A 19,975-nucleotide genomic window follows, 5' to 3' on the forward strand; every position below is an offset into this window, starting at 1 on the left:
CCAGTATCTGATTTCGGAATCTCTGTCTGACCATGATGAAATCTAATTGAAATCTACCCGTATCTCCCGGCCTTTTCCAAGTATACCTCCTCCTCTTGTGATTCTTGAACAGGGTATCGCTATTACTAGCTGAAACTTGTTACAGAACTCAATTAGTCTTTCTCCTCTTTCATTCCTTGTCCCAAGCCCATATTCTCCTGTAACCTTTTCTTCTACTCCTTCCCCTACAACTGCATTCCAGTCGCCCATGAGTATTTTCGTCCCCCTTTACATACTGCATTATCCTTTCAATATCCTCATACACTATCTGTTCATCTTCAGCTTGCGACGTCGGCATGTATACCTGAAGTATCGTTAACGGTGTTGGTCTGCTGTCGATTCTGATTAGAACAACCCGGTCACTGAACTGTTCACAGTAACACACCCTCTGCCCTACATTCCACGCTCCGACTCGTAGAACCTTATCCTTTCGTTGATTATTCAATCTTTTTCTCATGGTAACCTCCCCCTTGGCAGTCCCCTCCCGGAGATCCGAATGGGGGACTATTCCGGAATCTTTTGCCAATGGAGAGATCATCATGACAATTCTTCAACTACAGGCCACATGTCTTGTGGATACACGTTACGTGTCTTTAATGCAGTGGTTTCCATTGCCTTCTGCATCCTCATGTCGTTGATCATTGCTGATTCTTCCGCCTTTAAAGGCAATTTCCCACCCCTAGGACAAGAGAGTGCCCTGAACCTCTATCCGCTGCTCCACCCTCTTTGACAAGTCCGTTGGCAGAATGAGGCTGACTTCTTATGCCGGAAGTCTTCGGCCGCCAATGCTGATTATTTATCAAAATTTAGGCAGTGGTGGGGATCGAACCCGGGACCGAAGACGTTTTTGATTATGAATCAAAGACGCTACCCCCCTTTTTTTTGTAATCTCATTTTGTTCGTTATTGTTCGTTTCAATTGTTTGTGGCGGACGTCACCTGACGCCCATTGAAGTTCGTTACTGATCCATTCACTCAGTTTTTTTATTACAGAGGGCAGCTAACCCTCTGACCGAACACGCTGAGCTACCGTGCCGGCCTCCTAGACCACGGGTACATGTCCTTAGGTTTAAGTAGTTCTAAGTTCTATGGGACTGATGACCTCAGCTGTTGAGTCCCATAGTGCTCAGAGTCATTTGAACCATTTTTCAACGTCAGGCAGCTAATTATTTACAATGTGCATTTCATGTGTTTTTTCTATGAGAATGGGCGCATGTACACATCAAGCAGGTAGAACTGAGTGCCAGTTGACCAAATTGATTACGATCGTCTCACTATGATGACTGGCTCTAAGGAAATAGGGATTGGGAAGTTATTATTACTGAAGAATATATATATTGTTTATAAATAATCACAGAAAACTTTTCCTTCTACTACGGACTTGCTGACCCTTTCACTACACAGCACAGATCTCAAATGATGTGTATTGGCCGAGAGAAATGGGGCCAGTGGGTGGAGGGGGGGGGGGCCAACGAATGACCAAGAGCATGGCGACGTCGACGTAACGCAATTGGCCAACCTCTCTCCACCTCTCCCTTCTATCCCTCCCCTCCTCTTGCCCGGGAGTAATATTGAATACGATACGTACAATTGCATCAGCTGTAGTATAACATCGAAATGTGCAGACTCTGTTGTTCCTGTTCTCCCCCCCCCCCCCCCCCCCCCTTGCTAGCCGGCCGCGGTGGTCTCGCGGTTCTAGGCGCGCAGTCCGGAACCGTGCGACTGCTACGGTCGCAGGTTCGAATCCTGCCTCGGGCATGGATGTGTGTGATGTCCTTAGGTTAGTTAGGTTTAAGTAGTTCTAAGTTCTAGGGGACTGATGACCACAGCAGTTGAGTCCCATAGTGCTCAGAGCCATTTGAACCAATCCCCTTGCTACCTTACCACCCACTTCAGTGTACGGGCTGATACTGTGTTCCTCAACTTCCAGAAGGCGCTCTATTCATTTATGCACTGTTACATAATGGACAAAATGTATGCTTACGGATTACAGGACTAGCTTTGTCTGTGTATAGAGGAGTTCCGTTAAAATAGCACACACCATGACATTCTTAACGGAGAGAGTGCTATAGGACCATTACTGTCCAGAAAATGTCTGAATCGCTTGTAGGGATGTTGCAGGGCAGGTTGTACTGAGATATGAATGTTACAACAATATATATATATATATATATATATATATATATATATATATATATATATATATATATCCATTGCGCCGTTTCCGAGTTATTTAAGCATTGAAGTTAGCCAATCAGATCGTCACGCGCGTAAATTCAAGTTTCAGCTAACGAGACAAAGCACTCGTTGGGGAACACCGCCCCTGGCAGTCCGCTTGAATGCGAGCGCGCGATGCCCCGATTGGCTAAATTCTATGCTAAATAACTCTGAAAAGGAGCAATGTATCGAATTTCTTAACATTTATGTGTCAGTACAATCATCCCTGTAACATCCCTACAAGCGTTTCACACATTTTCATATATATATATATATATATATATATATATATATATATATATATATATATATATATATAGAAAACGTAAGTGGAATGAGGCTATCCGCGGACGATACTGTTGTACAGGAAGTCGTAACGCTAGAAAATTGTGACTAAATGCAGGAAGAACTGCAGAGGATCGACAGTGCTGCTGGAATTGGCAGTTGTCCACCATTATTAACAGATACATCACATAAAGACCTATTGTTCTATGGTGACACTTTTGCAGAAAAGTCACGAGAAGCATGCAAATCTGTTAAATATGTGGGAGTATTCGTACGGACACTAACTGTAGAAAAGGCAGATGCCTGACAGACTCGTTGAAAGAATTCTCCGAAAGTATAGTCCACCCACGTAGAACGTAACACACAATCTATAGTTCAACCTATACCTAAGTTTTGCTCTTCTGCCTGCATCCTTAACAGGTAGGATTGATAGATTAAATAGATACGATCAAAAGAAGAGCAGCGCATTTCGTCTCATGTTCATTTAACAAGCCCGAAATTGTCACCGAGATGCTCACTCAAGTCCACTGGTAAACTCCATGAGATAGGTGCTGTGCGTCACAATATGGTTCGCTGTTAACATTCCAAGAGCGAACGTTCCTAGAAGAGACAAGTATATTGCTTCCTCCTAAGTGTATTTCGAGAAACGACGGTGAATCCATGGTTAGATCAATTCGAGTTCTCTCGAAGGCTTACCAACAATCATTCTTCCAGTGCATCATTCACGATTGTAACAGGAAACAGGAAGAGAGAGTGGTACACAAACTACCCTGTACCAAACACTATAAGGTGCCTCGTGTTGTACAGATGTAGATGTAATGCGCCATCCTCTTCATTCTAGAGCATCAATTATAGCCAATCTCCTCAATTATTTGTTAGATGCTATTTCCTTCTCTCTTAATACTTTCTATCTTTTTCGTTTCTCCCACAATTCAGGATTGATTTCCATTCAGTGCCCGAGTTGTACATTCTCAGATAATTGTTCATCATATGAAGGCTAACAAGGCCTCACTTTCAGTGATGTTTTTAATGTCATCGTCCCACCACTTTCCTCTCCCTCCTCCCCTCGTACTGTTCCCACTTGCTTGTGATACGTATAGTAAATTACCAGTATTTCTCTAAAGCTTATACCTGCATTCCTAATAATTTCACACACCTTACGGTATTACGTTATCAATGCTATTGAAGTGTCTTGATTTTTTCTAAGTCATGTCTCCATTATCAAGCAACACGTTAGAATTACCCCTCCTATGCCTATACCTTTCCTCAAGACAATCTGGTCGTCGTCTAACAGATCCTTAATTTCCTCTTCCATTCTTGTGCAAGTTACTCTTGCCAGCAACTTAGGCGCATGAGCTGTTAATATAATTTTACATTAATTCTCCCTCTCGAATGATTCTACTATCGGGTCCCCTAACAGATCGAGAGCAATGACTTCTGTCACAGCCTGTTGCCCGTTGCAATATTAGTTATTGGAAGCTGAATTACACATTTAATCGAGGGTGTGTCTACGTACCGCTTGGGCGTGACAAACATTAAACTATCTTCAATAGAAGACACTACAGGAACGAGTGGACATTCTAACATGATTTAAAAATTAATTTACCTCCCATATACGTATTTCGCATAATTCGGGGCTGTTTCAGCCATTCGTGCCACACGTCATCAGCGTATAGAAACAAAAACAATGTGATATTAGTAGAGACTGAAACACCAACCATACGATGTGCGACAACTTGATGAGTGTAGATGAAACTGTGTGAAGTATCTGTGACGCAGATGCGCCTCTCACGAAAATTTAGCAGTAATAGAAACGCTTGCCACGACGAAAGATTAAGTCCATCACTTAGTCAGGTCAGAGCCCCTTCAGGAGTGGTAGAGACGTCATGTCCTGATGTAATGGCAAGGTCTTAGTGACTGTCTTTCTGCTTCGACAGGGCTAGCAACGGAAGTCAGGTGTGTATCCTTTACGTAAACATGAGAGCGCTATTGTTATATGAAATTTTCACTGTTCTCATATTTTCTATTACGTACGCCAAAAAGAGAAGGAGGACTAACTACGGTGGTACAACAAACAGTTCTTCAAATGGCTCTGAGCACTATGGGACTGAACTACTGAGGTCACCAGTCGCCTAGAACGTAGAACTACTTAAACCTCACTAACCTAAGGGCAACACACACATCCATGCCCGAGGCAGGATTCGAACCTGCGACCGTAGCGGTCGCGCGGTTCCAGACTGTAGCGCCTAGAACCGCTCGGCCACTCCGGCTGGCAGAGTTTTTCCCAAGAAGATGTTGAAAAGCACTGTTACAGTATTCGTGGCCCTACTAATTTGTTTATTCTTGTGATGCACGCTAGTAATTACTATACTGATAAGACCCTTTTTTAAACATTCTGTTTACGTCTGTAGGATAGTAAATAAGTACTGGTATTACTGGAAGACAACGGTAGGACGAACATTCTGTACAACAGACAATACCATGTAGCTGCTTCTGATTAAAGTAGCTCTCTAAAGATATTTAGAGAAGCTTGATACTCGTAAAATTCTTCATTACTGCAGTTTTAATAATAAAAATAAGTTTTTGGTTAGTAAATCAATTCAAGTTCTTCATTTCATGTTCTCATCTTAAAGCTATTACAAATTATTGTGAATCTGCATGTAAAAGCTGTCTTAAATTTTCGAATGACTATCAGGTCATGTCACGTTGGCAAACAGAGAGGTGAAGCATAATGGCTTTATTTGTACTTGTGTAAGATGTTACGTCCAACAAGACAACTGACAACATGAAAATTAATTCTAACGATTTACTGATTAATTTTGGAACTAATTTCCTATCTTCTGCAGTAATAGTTTTTCCAAGACAAAGGCCGTGAATCATATTATTTGAGAGAGAAACATCGACCTCATAATCCCTCAAACAATTGGTAGCAGCTTATCTGTATAACTAAAACTACGAGTCATTTGTTTGATGTTAATGTCGCAATCGTTTACTCGATTTGTCGATGCCGACGAGAAAGAACAATAGAGGTTCCAAGTGATTCCTATCTTTATGGCCATTTCACAAGTATGGGGGGCCGAAAGTTGTCAGAGAATACGTGAAAGAGAGCTGTAGTTGTTCCCACTTACTGTGGGAGGTGTTTATTTTGTTTCGTTAGACGGAGCTTCACATCAAGCTCTTCCCGGCCTACAATAGAGACGAACTCTGTAATAAAAATACTAAGAATAATAATAACTTCGAATTTGAATTACGGTTTGTAAATCCTTGGATACACAATAACAAGTGCTAGATAATTGTAATATTCAATACAGCTGTAGAATGAGACAGTCTGCTTAATAAAGCAATCCAATTGCTAAAACCTGAGATTTGACAAGCGACGAAATGAAGTCCGTTTAATACGAGGTAGTGGCAGTATCAAATATTTGCATCAGTCTCGTTTTTTATCCTCATGCATATATACACAAAAAAGCCACACTCATCCATGTCATCTTTTATTAGCATTACTTGCGAATCCTTATCTTGTAGATTATTGCGACTGGTGCTTTTGCACTGCAATGCTGTGTTGTATTGTGTTGTGTTCTGCTGTGATAATACGGATATCTATGGACTGGATGGTTCTCAGTTTTCCTCCGAGAGCACTAAAGGGGCTGCCGATACTAAAATTATCAGCGATGAGCTGATCACCAACAGTAGTGCTACTTTTCCTTACGGTATTATAAAGGATTGCGCAGAGATTAAGCCTATGCGCAGGATTTACGTGCACTGTCAAATGAACATTGACGATGTGTCACTGCCTCTGCATTTCCCATTGAAACACTTGCGATCAAAGTTTCTGCCACCACCAGCATATAATCAGCTACTTGATTGAATGAAATTTTCACTTTGCAGCGGAGCGTGTACTGCCATGAAACTTCGTGACAGATTAAAACTGTGTGCCAGACCGAGACTCGAACTCAGGAGGACCTTTGCCTTGCGCTCTACCGACTAAGCTACCCAAGCACGACTCACGAGCCGTCCTCACAACTTAAGCACTACCTCGTCTTCTAACTTCCAAACTTCACAGAAGCTGTCCTGCTAAACTTGTAAGTTGACTGGGTGATGTCGGGGAGGGGACCAAACAGCGACGTCATCGGTCCCATCGGATTAGTGAAGGATGGGCAAGAAGTCGGCCGTGCCCTTTGAAAGGAACCACCCCGGCATTTGCCCATACTTATGAACAACCTGGAGAACATGATCTTCAGACACATAATAAAACCAAAAAACTAAAAAGTTGTATACTGGTACCATTATGTTCAAATGTTCAAATGTGTGTGAAATCTTACGGGACTTAACTGCAAAGGTCTTCAGTCCCTAAGCTTACACACTACTTAACCTAAATTACCCTAAGGACAAACACACACACACACACAAAGAAAAAAATGTAAACAAAATCCAAATTTGGCGCCGAACTCTCTGGTGAACAAATGAACACTGACTGGGCTGGGACCCACAAAAAACCACAATCACACTGTGTTTTGGTGAAATGAAAAGTGTTTTACTACCTTATATGTGAAAAATACGTGTTATATTTACGTGTGCATCACGACACTTTCCCATGATGTGGAGAATAAAAGGGCTCGCCACACGAAAACGTAAGCAAAAACGAATATAGGAGCGAAATATTGCAACAAACTAAATTACATTCTAGATGATGGGTTAATTCGCAGCAAAATTTCTCATCAACATCGTTTGGTTGCAGATGACAAGCTACCTGTAGTAAATAATACACAAAGAAAAATCATGCACGCATAGTGTAAAGATATTAACAAAAAGAAACGAACCAAACATCCACATAATCTTATAATCATTTAATAAAAATTAGAGGATAAATAAAACGGAAAGACACTGATGATGGCACAGTGGTGCTGAAACATGTTTGGGTACTGAGAAAAAACGGTGTTTTGCGTATCTGCGCGAACTCACATCCTACAATTTTAATTGTTGATCTTTAGTCACGAACTTTATTATTACTATTTTGTTAATATAGAATGTCGTCTCTACAAGTTGATAGTCCGTGTATTTGCCATACGTGTTTCCCTTTCTTTTATTTGTGACACATCCCAGGTGGCAAGTTTGTGTGGTCCTGTTTTTCCATCTGCGCCATGACGGAAATCTGTTTGTCCTACACACTATAGGATGCCCTGTTATGGACATTTGTTGGCATATTTCACTATACCCAATTTACATTTTCCTAGCGCGTTTTATTTTCAAATCGTTTATACTGCCTCTAGTAGTATTCTCAGTAGATAACACTGAAGACAGTTAGCACACGTTAAAGAAAAAAACACTATTGTAAACGTCAACTGGATGAAGTACAATACACACATAAACGTTCATAGTAGTGTATCCTGGACTTAACAAGGTAACTGAATAAAATGAAAATACCTCACGAATGTGCAAAGAGGATCACACGAAATCAACACGGAGGTTGTTTCAAAAACGAAGAAAAAAAGAAACTTAGTTCTGCACACAGGTCTTTTTGGAGCAAGTACGGACCTTACGAACCAAAAAAAAAATAATAGTAATCATTACTCATGGGAGGTGATTGTTTCCCATAATATGACTGTAGCAGACAACAATGCTAGAGGATGAAGAGAGGCAAACAGAACTGTTTTTGTAAGTGATACAGATATTACAGCGATATGTTATTACCTTGTTTTTCTAGCAACGTGTATGGCTCGGACAAACGGAGTAAAATAGAAGGGTTCCAGGAGCTTCATAATCATGAGACTGTCACTGTCTCGCTTCTCATGTTTCCGTTTTATGAACCTGTCGATTATCCTCCCTTGTGATGGTTCGTCACCGAAATCCTGCGCAGTCCTGAACTTGCCGCTTCCAGCTTCGACACGACCTGGAAGAATAATTTCATCAAACCATTTACATTTGTGCTAATATGGATCGTACTTAGAAATTGATGATATACTGTTAAATTTATTCAAGGATGAAAATAAGAGCAATAAATGTGATGGGGAAGAAGGAATGTCGAGATTTAACGTTCCGTGGACGACGATATGAATAGTGTATTATAGTAAGACTAAGTTACTTCGCTCTGTAAATTTTTTCGTTATATACCTACGTAGACAGTTTATTAATAGGATTTACGTCATATTTAATGAAGGAACGTCGTTTCATAAAACTACAGTGCCTTTAGAACAGCTTCCATTTAAGCTTGGGAAATAAACTGCTGGATGAAATTTGAAGTTATTTCATAAGCTCATTTTTTAAACTTAGTAATAACCAGTTTTAGGCAATAATAGATACAATTTCAGGTATAATGTTACCGCCATGTACGTTGTACTCCTACAGGAAGACAAAGCAGCTAAGCAGCTGGAAGGACATGTGTCGTTATCTAAGGTCTAATCGATTTAAACAATACGAGCTACTGGTATAATGAAATATAGTACACTTGCGGCGGCGCAGTTCTTTCCGTCCCTTTACGACGAACCTGCACCTACCTGTGAACATTGTCTCAGCACATCATCAGTAGGGAAGCCGAGTGAAACCTACTGTACTTCCACGTGAACCAGGCTGCAATTAAAGTCACTAATCTAAGTTTCGGGAGAAAATTTTCATATCAAATGAAAGGTCGGTTATTTTGTCATTTATTAATATATTATGAAACTTAGGTGAACAAGTATCACTGCCAAGCCCGTGCTAGTCTTGACAGTGACTCACAATCCCTTTCACTCACGTTAGCAAGTTAATGGTGTTGCATTTCCCGAAAACGTAATAGCTACAAAAATACTGACTGTTTTTGATTGATAATGCTCGCCAGATATTAAATCTGTAGGTACCAAATGCAGTCACAGTTTTTAGCCACCGACCTGCTCAATAAGCCACGCGGAATATATATGTCTTCTCTAGTCACAAAATTCATTTAAAAATTCTGAAATTTCTACACACTCATCGGAATAATTATGCCGTCACTTTCCAACACTTTTGATGTATGAAACACTTCTAGATCCGGCAACTTATCATTTCCATCGGAAACACTACTACTGCACACGTCCGATCTCTTTCATGGCTAGGCTTCGACTCCTCTCTAGAACACACTAAGTCTTCTCTACCAGCAGAGAAAGGCGCGCGAAGACTATTGCTTTTCCGTTGTTCAGTTTACTCAACCACCAATAGCAAAATAACACTCTCCCGCGTCAGTCAGCGCTTTTCAACAATAACTAATGGCAAAATAGTAAACCTAACGACTGCACTTTTTACCAACTTAATTATCTAATATGCTGAAGTTTTCCTTATGCATAAAATTACTTACTATTGTTATTTATACCTGAATTAACTTTCCTTTTACCATTAACTTACTTTACAAATCTATTCTACAAAAATCCCCTTTGACCACATCCATACTTCTTCGAAATGTTCCCACACTAAATCCCACTACATAACTTGTTAAACAATTATCTTCATATTGAAACGTCCCCTTAGAAAAATTGTACAAGACTGTGCTTAAGCTGACACACAATATTTTTAGCGCAATGGAATCTGACTTTCAATAATCACTACAAAAGAATGGCCCTGACTAACATTAAACTATACCTTCCACAAATCACTTACCTCACAAAAATCTTCGTTATTCGAACTACTGCAATACAGTGAGCGCCACTACTGCCAGCTTAATATTGTTCAAAAGTCATATTATATATATATATATATCAGTTCATGACGTCCAGTCTTACAAATTTCAAAACTCCGCCATTTCTCTCCCCACATCCACCACTGCTGGCAGCTCTCCTCCAACTGCGCAACGCTACGCGCTATTCACATCCAGCTGCCCAACACTACAATGGCAGACAACAATGCAAACTAACCACAGACTGCACACAGCACAGCCAGTGATTTTCATACAGAGCGCTACGTGGCGTTACCAATAAGAAAACCTAAACAGCCTACTTACAGTATTAACCTTAAACTACACTCACGCATGATTCATACTGCTAAAACATTTATAACATTTTGCATACACAAAAAGGCATAATAACACTTTATGAGGATACTAGAACAGTTTATGAAAAACATTCTGTTACTTTAGTGCACTCTAGTGGCCACAATCGAAACTAAAATCACAGTCAAAAATGGTTCAAATGGCTCTGAGCACTATGGGACTCAACTGCTGTGGTCATTAGTCCCCTAGAACTTAGAACTACTTAAACCTAACTAACCTAAGGACATCACACACATCCATGCCCGAGGCAGGATTCGAACCTGCGACCGTAGCAGTCGCACGGTTCCGGACTGCGCGCCTAGAACCGCGAGACCACCGCGGCCGGCAAAATCACAGTCCCCCTATCCAATGTTGTCCTCTATTGGCTACGTGCGCGTCCAGTTTCGCGTCACCATCTGTCACTATCCAGGTCTGAGACACATCTCCCACTTAACCGCCTCCAAGGCAGGATCATTATACGGCGCTACGCCTCACACTGAGATGACAAAACTCCAGGGATTGCGATAGAAATAAACACAGATGGCGGTAGTATCGTGTACACAAGATTAAAAATGACAGTCCACTGGAAGAGCAGTCGTTTGTACCTTTATGATTCATGTGGAAAAGTTTGCTATGTGATTGTGGCCGCACGACGGGAATTAATCTTTGAAGGCGGAATGGTAGTTGGAGCTAGAGACAGTAATATTTCTTGCTTAGTCAGCCATCATATTAGGCTCCAAGAAGCTGTTCCCAGAGTAGTGGAGTTGCAAGAAGTATATAGATGACGAAATGTGGTGTGAAATACCTGTGACAGATGTTAGATTCGGTACCATTCCCGTGAGAAAGACCGCCTGCATAATGCTGCTGCTCTGTGATTGGTTGCTGTGTTTGGAGCAAGGGTGCCAAAACGTTAAAATATAGCTACTATTATTAGTTAAACTACTCATTGGAATGACTTCACTTTTTAATATAAATATCTCTCAACAGCTGACTATCAACCAGTCATTTTCGAATTATTAAAAACAATTTAAATAAATAACAAAAGACTGGCGAAATTGCAGACGAAGCACTTGGGAAGCGTTCGGGTCACGCCTTTTCTGGTATGGTGCGCGAAGTGTTTCGGGCTGTTCGTCGCTCTGGATTAAGCAGTCGAGAAAAACAGACATGTTGTCTGTCGTAGGATGTGTTTCCAATTTTTATTTAAGTTCCTGTTCGTCACTTTGGATTAGGCAGTCGAGATGTACAGTCATGTTGTCTGTGGCAGTACTCAGTACTGATTCACTCCAGTAGTCATGAGGCGCAGACACGTGCCACAAATAGTGTAAAGTTACATTTTCATAAACATTGGGTTTGATCATGTACTTTGCTGTATCAGAAGGTGTTGTATTAAGATCATGTAGTCTTCTCGTATGGCTATACTAAAATACGCGAGTGGCATCCCAAAGAAGTGAACAGAACCTGGCTAAAAGTCAGTTTCAGCCTCAAGATACAGAACCTACGACCTGCGTGCTGATTTCTGCGCTGGAGACATCAACTTGAAGACAGCAGGTTAGTGAACTATAACAGAAGCTTCATATTCCACACAGTGCGGTGGAAACTAGACGCCTCACGTGTACTCCATGCACAGAACAAATGTGCTCAGTGACATGTCATCTGCAGTAATACAGAGGAGGTAAAGGAGGATGATCGTTATTAACACCAAAAATCAATTCATTCTTCTTTTATTGCCGTAAGACATGCGACATTCCACTTCGGAAATCTTCAGGGAATTCAGTATTCCGAAGTCCACAGCGTCAGGAGTGTGCCAAGAATACCAAATGTCAGGCATTACTTCCCTCCAAGGACAGCGCTGTGGCCGACGGCCTTCACTTAACGACCGAGAACAGCGGTGTTTGCGTAGCGTTGTCAGTGCTAACAGACAAGCAACACTGTCTGAAATAACCGCAGAAATCAAGTGAGACGTATCACGTTAGGACAGAGCGGCGAACTTTGGCGTTAATGGGCTATGGCAGTAGGTGACCGACAGGAGTGCTTTAGATAACAGCACGACACTGCTTGCAGCGCCTCTCCTGGGCTCGTACCATATCGGTTATTCCCTAGATGTGTGGAAGACCTTGGCCTGATCAGATGAGTCACGATTTCCGTTGGTAAGAGCTAATGGTAGGATTCGAGTGCGGGGCAGACCCCACGAAGCCATATACCCAAGTTGTCATCAAGGCACAGTGCAAGCAGGTGATGGCTCTATAATGCTTTCATGTGTGTTTATATGGAATAGACGAGTCATTGACTGGTAGTGGTAGGTTCAGCTACTTCGAGAAAATTTCCAGCCACTCAAACTTCACGCACCGCAGCAAAGATGGATTTTTAATGTATGACAATGTGCCATGTCACTGATCGACAACTGTTCGCGATTGGTTTGAGGAGAATTTTCTGGACAATTCGAGAGAATGGTTTGGCCATCCACATCGCCAGACATGAATGAGCCGTGGTAAAATTTGCTGTTTTGAAGAGCGCTCCGCAGCGCGTGATGTGAAGCAGTCGCCCTCCGTTTCTGGCGGTCGCGCCGCTGTGGCAATCGCAGTTTTGGTGTCTCCCTCTGGTCGGAAAGGGGAAAAGTAGCCTGTTTACGTGCATTTACGGGGCGCTATGAGCTCGGCAGTCTTACCATTGACTGTCACCTCACCTGGATCCAATCCAAAGCCCACAACCGCCTCTGGCCCCTCAAACTCCTCTCTGGCCGGACATGGGGGTTGCACCCCTCTACCATCCTTAATCCATCCCATTCTCTGTTATGCCATTCCCGCCTGGATATCTCCCCCCCCCCCCCCCCCAAATTCTATAAGTCCCTCCAGATCCTTGAGCGTCATGCATTCCGCTTCGCCTTCCGTATAATCCTCCATCCTCCATGCGGGTCCACTATGACCTCATTCCTTCCCCATCTGCTCCTATTCCTCGAACATATCCACATCATCTACACCTCCCGCCGCCTTAGTCCCCCCTCAACCCCTGGTTGCTCCTCTCCTCTCCTATACCTGCCCCCTGCCATGTCTTCACTGTTGTGTCCTCAATACCCTCCATCTCTACACCCTTCATCTCCTTTCCCAAGGTGGCTTCCATCAACTCCCCTCCCAGATGATGCCCTCTCTCCCTCCATTTATCCCTCCTATCAACTCTGATCCTCACTCCCCCTCCTTTCCCTTGTCCTTTTCCCCGGCTCCCTCTCCCCGCCTTCCATACTCTTTTTTCCCCACCTCCCCTATCTCTGCCCCTTCTCTCCCCCAAGTCCTTTTACATTTCCGTCATCTGCCTCTTTTCATTCCCTCTCGCGCCTGCCTGCCCATCACCCCCTTTATGAGTCCTCCCCCTCCTTGGTTCCCCCCTTTCGTTTTTTCCTCTCCTCCCTCCTTGTTTCCTCCCCCCCCCCCCCCCCAATCTGCCTTTGGCTCGGGAGTGTCATCTTCGTGCCGCCATTTTCGTGCAGTGTTTTACAGTGAGTGTTCCGTGTTGTGTCTTTTGGGAAGTGTTGAGAACGGCCATCATACTGTCGCTGGGTGTGATTTTTTTATCTCGTGCGAACAGAAACCAGACTGTCGCCATGTTTTTTAATTGTGTGTCTACTATGTTACTTGTCTGATTCCTGTGTATTTTATTAACATTGCCAACCCCTTTTGCTTTCTGTTTTAACTTTCCGCCATTTTACACTTTAAGTCACCGTTTTATCGCCTGTTTTTTTTTTTTGTTTCTTTCTTTCTTCCGTTTTTAAAAAAGTCTGTAGGCTGTAGAGCAGCGTACTAAGCTGCTGCCAGCCCGCCCACCTTCGGGGGGAATTGAAAATCGATAAAGAAAAGAAAAAAAAAAAACTGGCAGTCGGGCAGTCTGTCAGTCCCGGTGAGTCTGGTCAGTTGGTCAGCGGGTCAGGGTGGGGCAGTCAGTGTCTGTCTGTCGCCCGGAGTGTTAGTATGTGTTAGGCCTCCAGTCTGCTCGAATTTGTTCAGTCAATGGTCATTGGCGGTTGGATCGATCGGTTGGTCGGTCGAGCACTGGGACACAAGATGACTTGTCCGTCTTGAGCGTCGGCGCATGTGAGGTCGCCACGTGGGTCCTGTCAGCCGGGGCATATAGCGAGGGGTAGTGGCTTTGCGGCCGACACGAGAGCAACAGGAGTCAACCGACGGCATCGGTCTGGCCGGTGCGAGCTGCGACGCCGTGAGACGGGAGACCGGCGCGCCTCGCTGCGTCCGTTGAAGCGGCTGGCAGCGGATTGTTCGGGAGAGCATTTTGGGGGTGCTGCGCCAGTTCTTCGCAAGTTATCGCAGTTTATTAGAAGCTAAGTGATTGGTGATATGTTATTTCATTACCTTGTTAAATTGTACTTGTTTTCTTGGTCAGTCTGTCGTCCCAGCTTGCTCGTCAGTCTCTCGTCCGCATTTGTTAGGCAGTTAGTGTCTGTCTGTCTGGCGGTTTGCCGTACGTTAATAGCTGTCTCTGTCATGTTTGTCGGATTCGGTGTTAACGAATTTATTGCTTAAGGTGTAAAGGCCGAATTCCTGAAATATGTTTTTATCTTGCCTATCATCTTGAGAGGTGGTATATGTGTAATGTAGAGCATGTTTGTACAATTAATGTAAGAATGCATTGCATGGGTTTTTATTTAAATGGTCATTTTAGTATATAAAGTTGCCACCCTTCCAGAGTAAGAGTTCTTTTAAAAATAAGTTGCACTTTCGGTGGCAAATAATTAATGTGAGTGTTTTGTACCATTCCCATTCCTCTTACGGGGTGCTAGTTTGTGTATTGGTGTGAGTTGTTAAAATGTTTAGTTTAAAGTGATCTGGTGTGTTGCAGATTTGCATCAGTGTAGTCTTTGAGAGATTGTTGTGAGCGGTAGTGACTACGGCCGTGTTAAAAGGGAGCGTCAAGGATCTCAGCCCGAAAGCTCATACGGCAAAAAAAAAAAAAAAAAAAAAAAAAAAAAAAAAAAAAAAAAAAAAAAAAAAAAAAAAAGGAAGTTATATATGCCTCTGAATAAATTGTAACTTGATATTTATAGGGTGCTTTTAGGAATAAAATTTTCATTTATTGAAAAAAATTAATTTGTTTTCATCAGTTACCCACTGACAACTATTTCCACGCTCACATAGTGTGATTAAATGTGTTAATGTTCTTGATGAATCGCTAGTAAATAAAGCAAATTCTTAAGAAAAGGTTTTGAAAGAAAGTTCACGGTTCAATGAATCTTATCGAACATTTACGGTACGTAATCGAAAGGTTTCTTTATCCACAAAAACCTGCACCAGCAACGCTTACGCAATTGTGGACGGTTATAAATGCAACATGACGTAATATTTCTGCAAGGGTCTTCCAACGACTTGTTAAGTCCATGCCACGTCGAATTGCTGCAGTATGCCGTGAAAAAGGAGGCCCGACACGATATTAGAAGTTATCCCATTACTGTTGTCTGCTCAGGGTAATGCGTATAAACAATTCCTTCACTATTCCATTAGGGGAATACTAATAATTCTGAAGTTTTCTCTGCATGATACAACTGATATGGAAGCTTGAGGAGCCATTCTTATGTTTTGGAACACTGCGTAGGTGCTCTCCCACCCGGGTGTTGTGATTACGATTGGCTGATGTGGACTACAGGTATCCTTCGGAGGTGAAGGTGGCTGCAGCAAGACACACGAAGTTCATGATGGCTGTTTATTATTCATCAGGCTAGAGCAGGTGTGTGCCGTCGTCCGATGAGCACAGCCTGGCATCTTTCCGCGGTGCACTCGCATTGGTGCAGTGGAGGCAGAGATGCCGCTGGAAGACGATGCTTACACAGCGCTGAGTAGCGCTGTTGCCGGTTGCGGTGGCACTGGAGAGAACTACAGGCCGAGCCTCGTTAACCTGCCGTGTGACTACCAGTGGCTGCTTTATTCGCTCTATTTTGTACAGAGCTAATGGTATAGAAACTGTCAAAGTAATGGCGTTGTACAATGCCCGGTCATACTAATGTGACTAACTGTCAAAAGTCTGAGACACCATCTTTTTCAGTGTGTCCCGCGAGACGTGCAGGAAGCGAATGATGTTTCGGAAGGCACCGACAGTGACTTGGATCAATACAAACTCCACCGCCTTGACCATCTGCGCTGGATTTCTCGGTTGAGGGACCGTGGAAGAACAGTTCTATTATGTGATCCCACAGATTCTTGACTGAATTTAAATCCAGGAGTTGGTAGCCAGGGGGTTGGGGGGGGGGGGGGGCGTACGGTAAACAAATCCTGCTGCTCTTCGAACCATGCACGTACACCGAGCTGAGTGGCATGTTCCACTGTCCTGCTGATAGATGGCACCGTGCCGAGGAAAAACAAACTGCATGTAGTGATGGATAGGATCCCCAAGGATAGGTGCATACTTGCGTTAAATCCAATGGGATTCGCCTCGATTGGCCGCCATATTCTCCGGATCTGAACGCATGCGACTCCTTTTGTGGGGCTGTATTAAAGAGGTGTACAGCAAAACCCCAAAACTATTGCTGAGCTGAAAATAGCCATTGGGGAAGTAATTGACAGCATCGATGTTCCGGCACTACAGTGGGTCATGCAGAATTTTACTATTCGTCTACGCCACATCATCGCCAATGATGGCCGGCATATCGAACGTGTCAACCTAATTCCGAATATCTTCAGTGACGTTTACATGTTAAATGAAGTGTGTGCATGCTGTAGTTTGTAACTAATTTACGTTTTTTTTGTACAGTTCGCTAATTGTTACCCTGTATGCTATAAACAAATGCTTTTTCTAATGCTTGTGTAATTTTAACTTCCTAACACATATTGAACACGCCAAGGAGCTTGTGACTTAACTCTGTGGAACAATTATTACTTTGCCTTTCCCTTGTGCTAATTTACTATACCTTTATTGATTTTGTTCCTGAAGATCATCTCTTGGTGGAAATGATTCGTGATCTTAAAAATGTCTCACTTCATCTGCAATACAAAAACCCAGTAGTTTAATTCTTTTAAAAGTAATCCGTATTTCTACGGAGAGCTTCGCTAATTGTGGTCTGACGACGTTCTTTCTGGGTGACACCGTATTTCAATGCAGAATACTCTTTCTGCTATTTGCTTTCTCGCTACTGATAAAGTGGAAACAGCGGTTATATTCGCCGGCCCTAGCGAGTGACATACGTCAGGGTCAGAGTCAGAGGATGAAAAGATGGCTGCTATACTGTCATATCTTTTGTCCTGCTCTGTAAACTCAATAACACAGCCAGTCCCGATTACGAGAACCCACCACATCAGCGAAGAAAAAAAAATCTTTTGCCCCAGAATACTCAATCACAGGTAAACGAAAGAAACGGTTATCTGAAGAAATCGAGTCGATTATCAGTATTGTAACAGAAGTTCTACAACTGCAAAGGATACCACAACATACAACACGAGCTTAAAAAGAAAAAATTTGTATCGTAACGGAATCGAAACAAATATACCATAGATGATGCAGAGTGCACATGATATCTAGACCCCAACATCTCGATCAGCTGACCAGGGCGGCGTTCATTTGCAGGCGACTCCTGGAAAATTATGAAATTGTTGAAGCTTTCCTATTGCCTGTTAACTTGTGCCTTGGGAATTTTTCCGAAGTTTCGTTAACGATTTTCCTGATATTTCGCCAGCACGGGTGGCTAGTGTTGTCAAAGAGTCACCCTCCATTGCTGATGGCAGATAGCGCGCTCTACGCGATAACTCTTTGTGGTCAGTCTGAAACATGTATCACCTACTAGCTTAGCGCCCGCTGCTTCGCTCGCATAAACTGTATGGTCTGCATAGATGCTTTTGTTTTTCTATAATCGAATTTCTAATTTGTTCATGAAATGCAATATCAACTAAAGTTTTCGCATTAATTATGGCCGTAGAAGCATGGCCAAATGCCGACCGCGGAGCTGCAGCGGCAGAATTCCAAAACGGTACTTAATTTAGAATCGCCCTTCGTAATTTCAAAGTGCTGTAAATTGTTTAGAAACATTGAGAACTATATTTTCGAAATGGTGCTTCGGATCTTTAATTTCGTTACTCTTGGAGAGCCTCTATATACTGAAAAGCCAAATTCAAATTTGCACTTGCATCTGGAGGGATAAAGAGAAAAATAGATAAATAAGAATACGACTAAATTTCGTACTGTGCCAGTTCACAGTAAACGCATTTACCAGAAGCCATGTGGTAGATGCTATGGTAGCCGAAGCAGGGGGCTAGGGATGAGAAGTTGTTTTTATAGGGTCAACAATACAGATAAAGCAAAACGTATAAATTAATAGCTAGATGACCAATTTTTTTTTAACTGTAGAGGCATCCATGATTATCTGTTTTGCCCGCGATCTTTGGCCGACGTTTGTTTAGTGATTTTTCTGACGTTTTGGCAGCACAAGTGGCTGGCATTGTCAAAAATTCATCCTCCAGTTCGCCACCGGCCTCATAGTACAAAATAACAAGAAACAAATATACGAATAATTTCGGAGCACATTTATGGGAAAAAGGAAGGTAGGCAAGTCGTTAGGAAAAGTAAGTCCGATTACTGTAATGGATTATGAAAAGTTTAGGGGAAAGAAGAGAGAGGACGAACTGATACTTCTGAAAATATAATTGTCTCATTAAACAAAACTTATCTTTCCCCTAGCAGTAGATAATTACTGATGCAAAATCAATGTGTAACTGTGAAATTATTGTAATATGTTGCTCCAAAGTTGCACATTCAATTGCTCGGGTCGTTTACATAGACCACGAACTCGCAGGTTCACAGACACGGAAACATTTCAAAAGATCGTAGGCTTCCGCGGTCGGTGTCATAGTGATTAAAATTCTTCTGGGTATTATGCCGCGTCATTGTTAAAAACTAACAACAATAACTCTTAGTCTTACCGTGACGGTTTGTCATGCATTGCAAAGTACATCAGTAAGAACCTAGTAAATCAATTAGAATAGCTTTGATCATTGACGTAATCGAATGGCGTCTTTTACATAATACCTTTCATCTTACTTAGACACAGTCGTTGACAAGTACACGCGCCTCCGTACTCTTTATCACCAAACTATCAAATGAATAAAAATCCATGGTATAATGTACGTTTAATGTAAGAAAAAATCCGTTGTCTGGTGGAACAGCAGACCCCATGTCCGTGACAAAATTCTGCTGAAAGTGGCAACTTGCCTGATATCTTTGTGTCTGGTCGATGATAGTAAGCGAAAGATTCTGTACCCCACTAGCATGTTGACGTTAAGCCCAGAATTCCTCTTAAATCACAGCTGACTTGATTAAAGCTATTCGTAATACTGTAGGACAGGAGAGGAGTTCTACAACACCACTCATTTAAAAGTTGTACTTAGGCTCGAATATAGAAGATGTATTGTGGTCTTCCAAAGTAGATCCAAAAAAGTCACACCGATTGAATCATATTGGTAGCACCGAAGCAGGCCAG

The 19,975-nt window shown here is 42.4% G+C and overlaps 1 protein-coding gene across 1 annotated transcript in view; it reads right to left on the reverse strand.

Moving 5' to 3' along the window:
- LOC126279945 (uncharacterized) overlaps positions 1 to 19,975 on the reverse strand; it is a 70,431-nt gene that overhangs the window by 40,001 nt on the left and 10,455 nt on the right. The window contains exon 2 of the mRNA XM_049979722.1: positions 8,232 to 8,430. Within this exon, the coding sequence (XP_049835679.1) occupies positions 8,232 to 8,430 (199 nt within the window). The remainder of the gene's footprint in view (positions 1 to 8,231; positions 8,431 to 19,975) is intronic.

The sequence above is a fragment of the Schistocerca gregaria genome, chromosome 1 (assembly GCF_023897955.1).
Source record: "Schistocerca gregaria isolate iqSchGreg1 chromosome 1, iqSchGreg1.2, whole genome shotgun sequence".
NCBI lineage: Eukaryota > Metazoa > Arthropoda > Insecta > Orthoptera > Acrididae > Schistocerca > Schistocerca gregaria.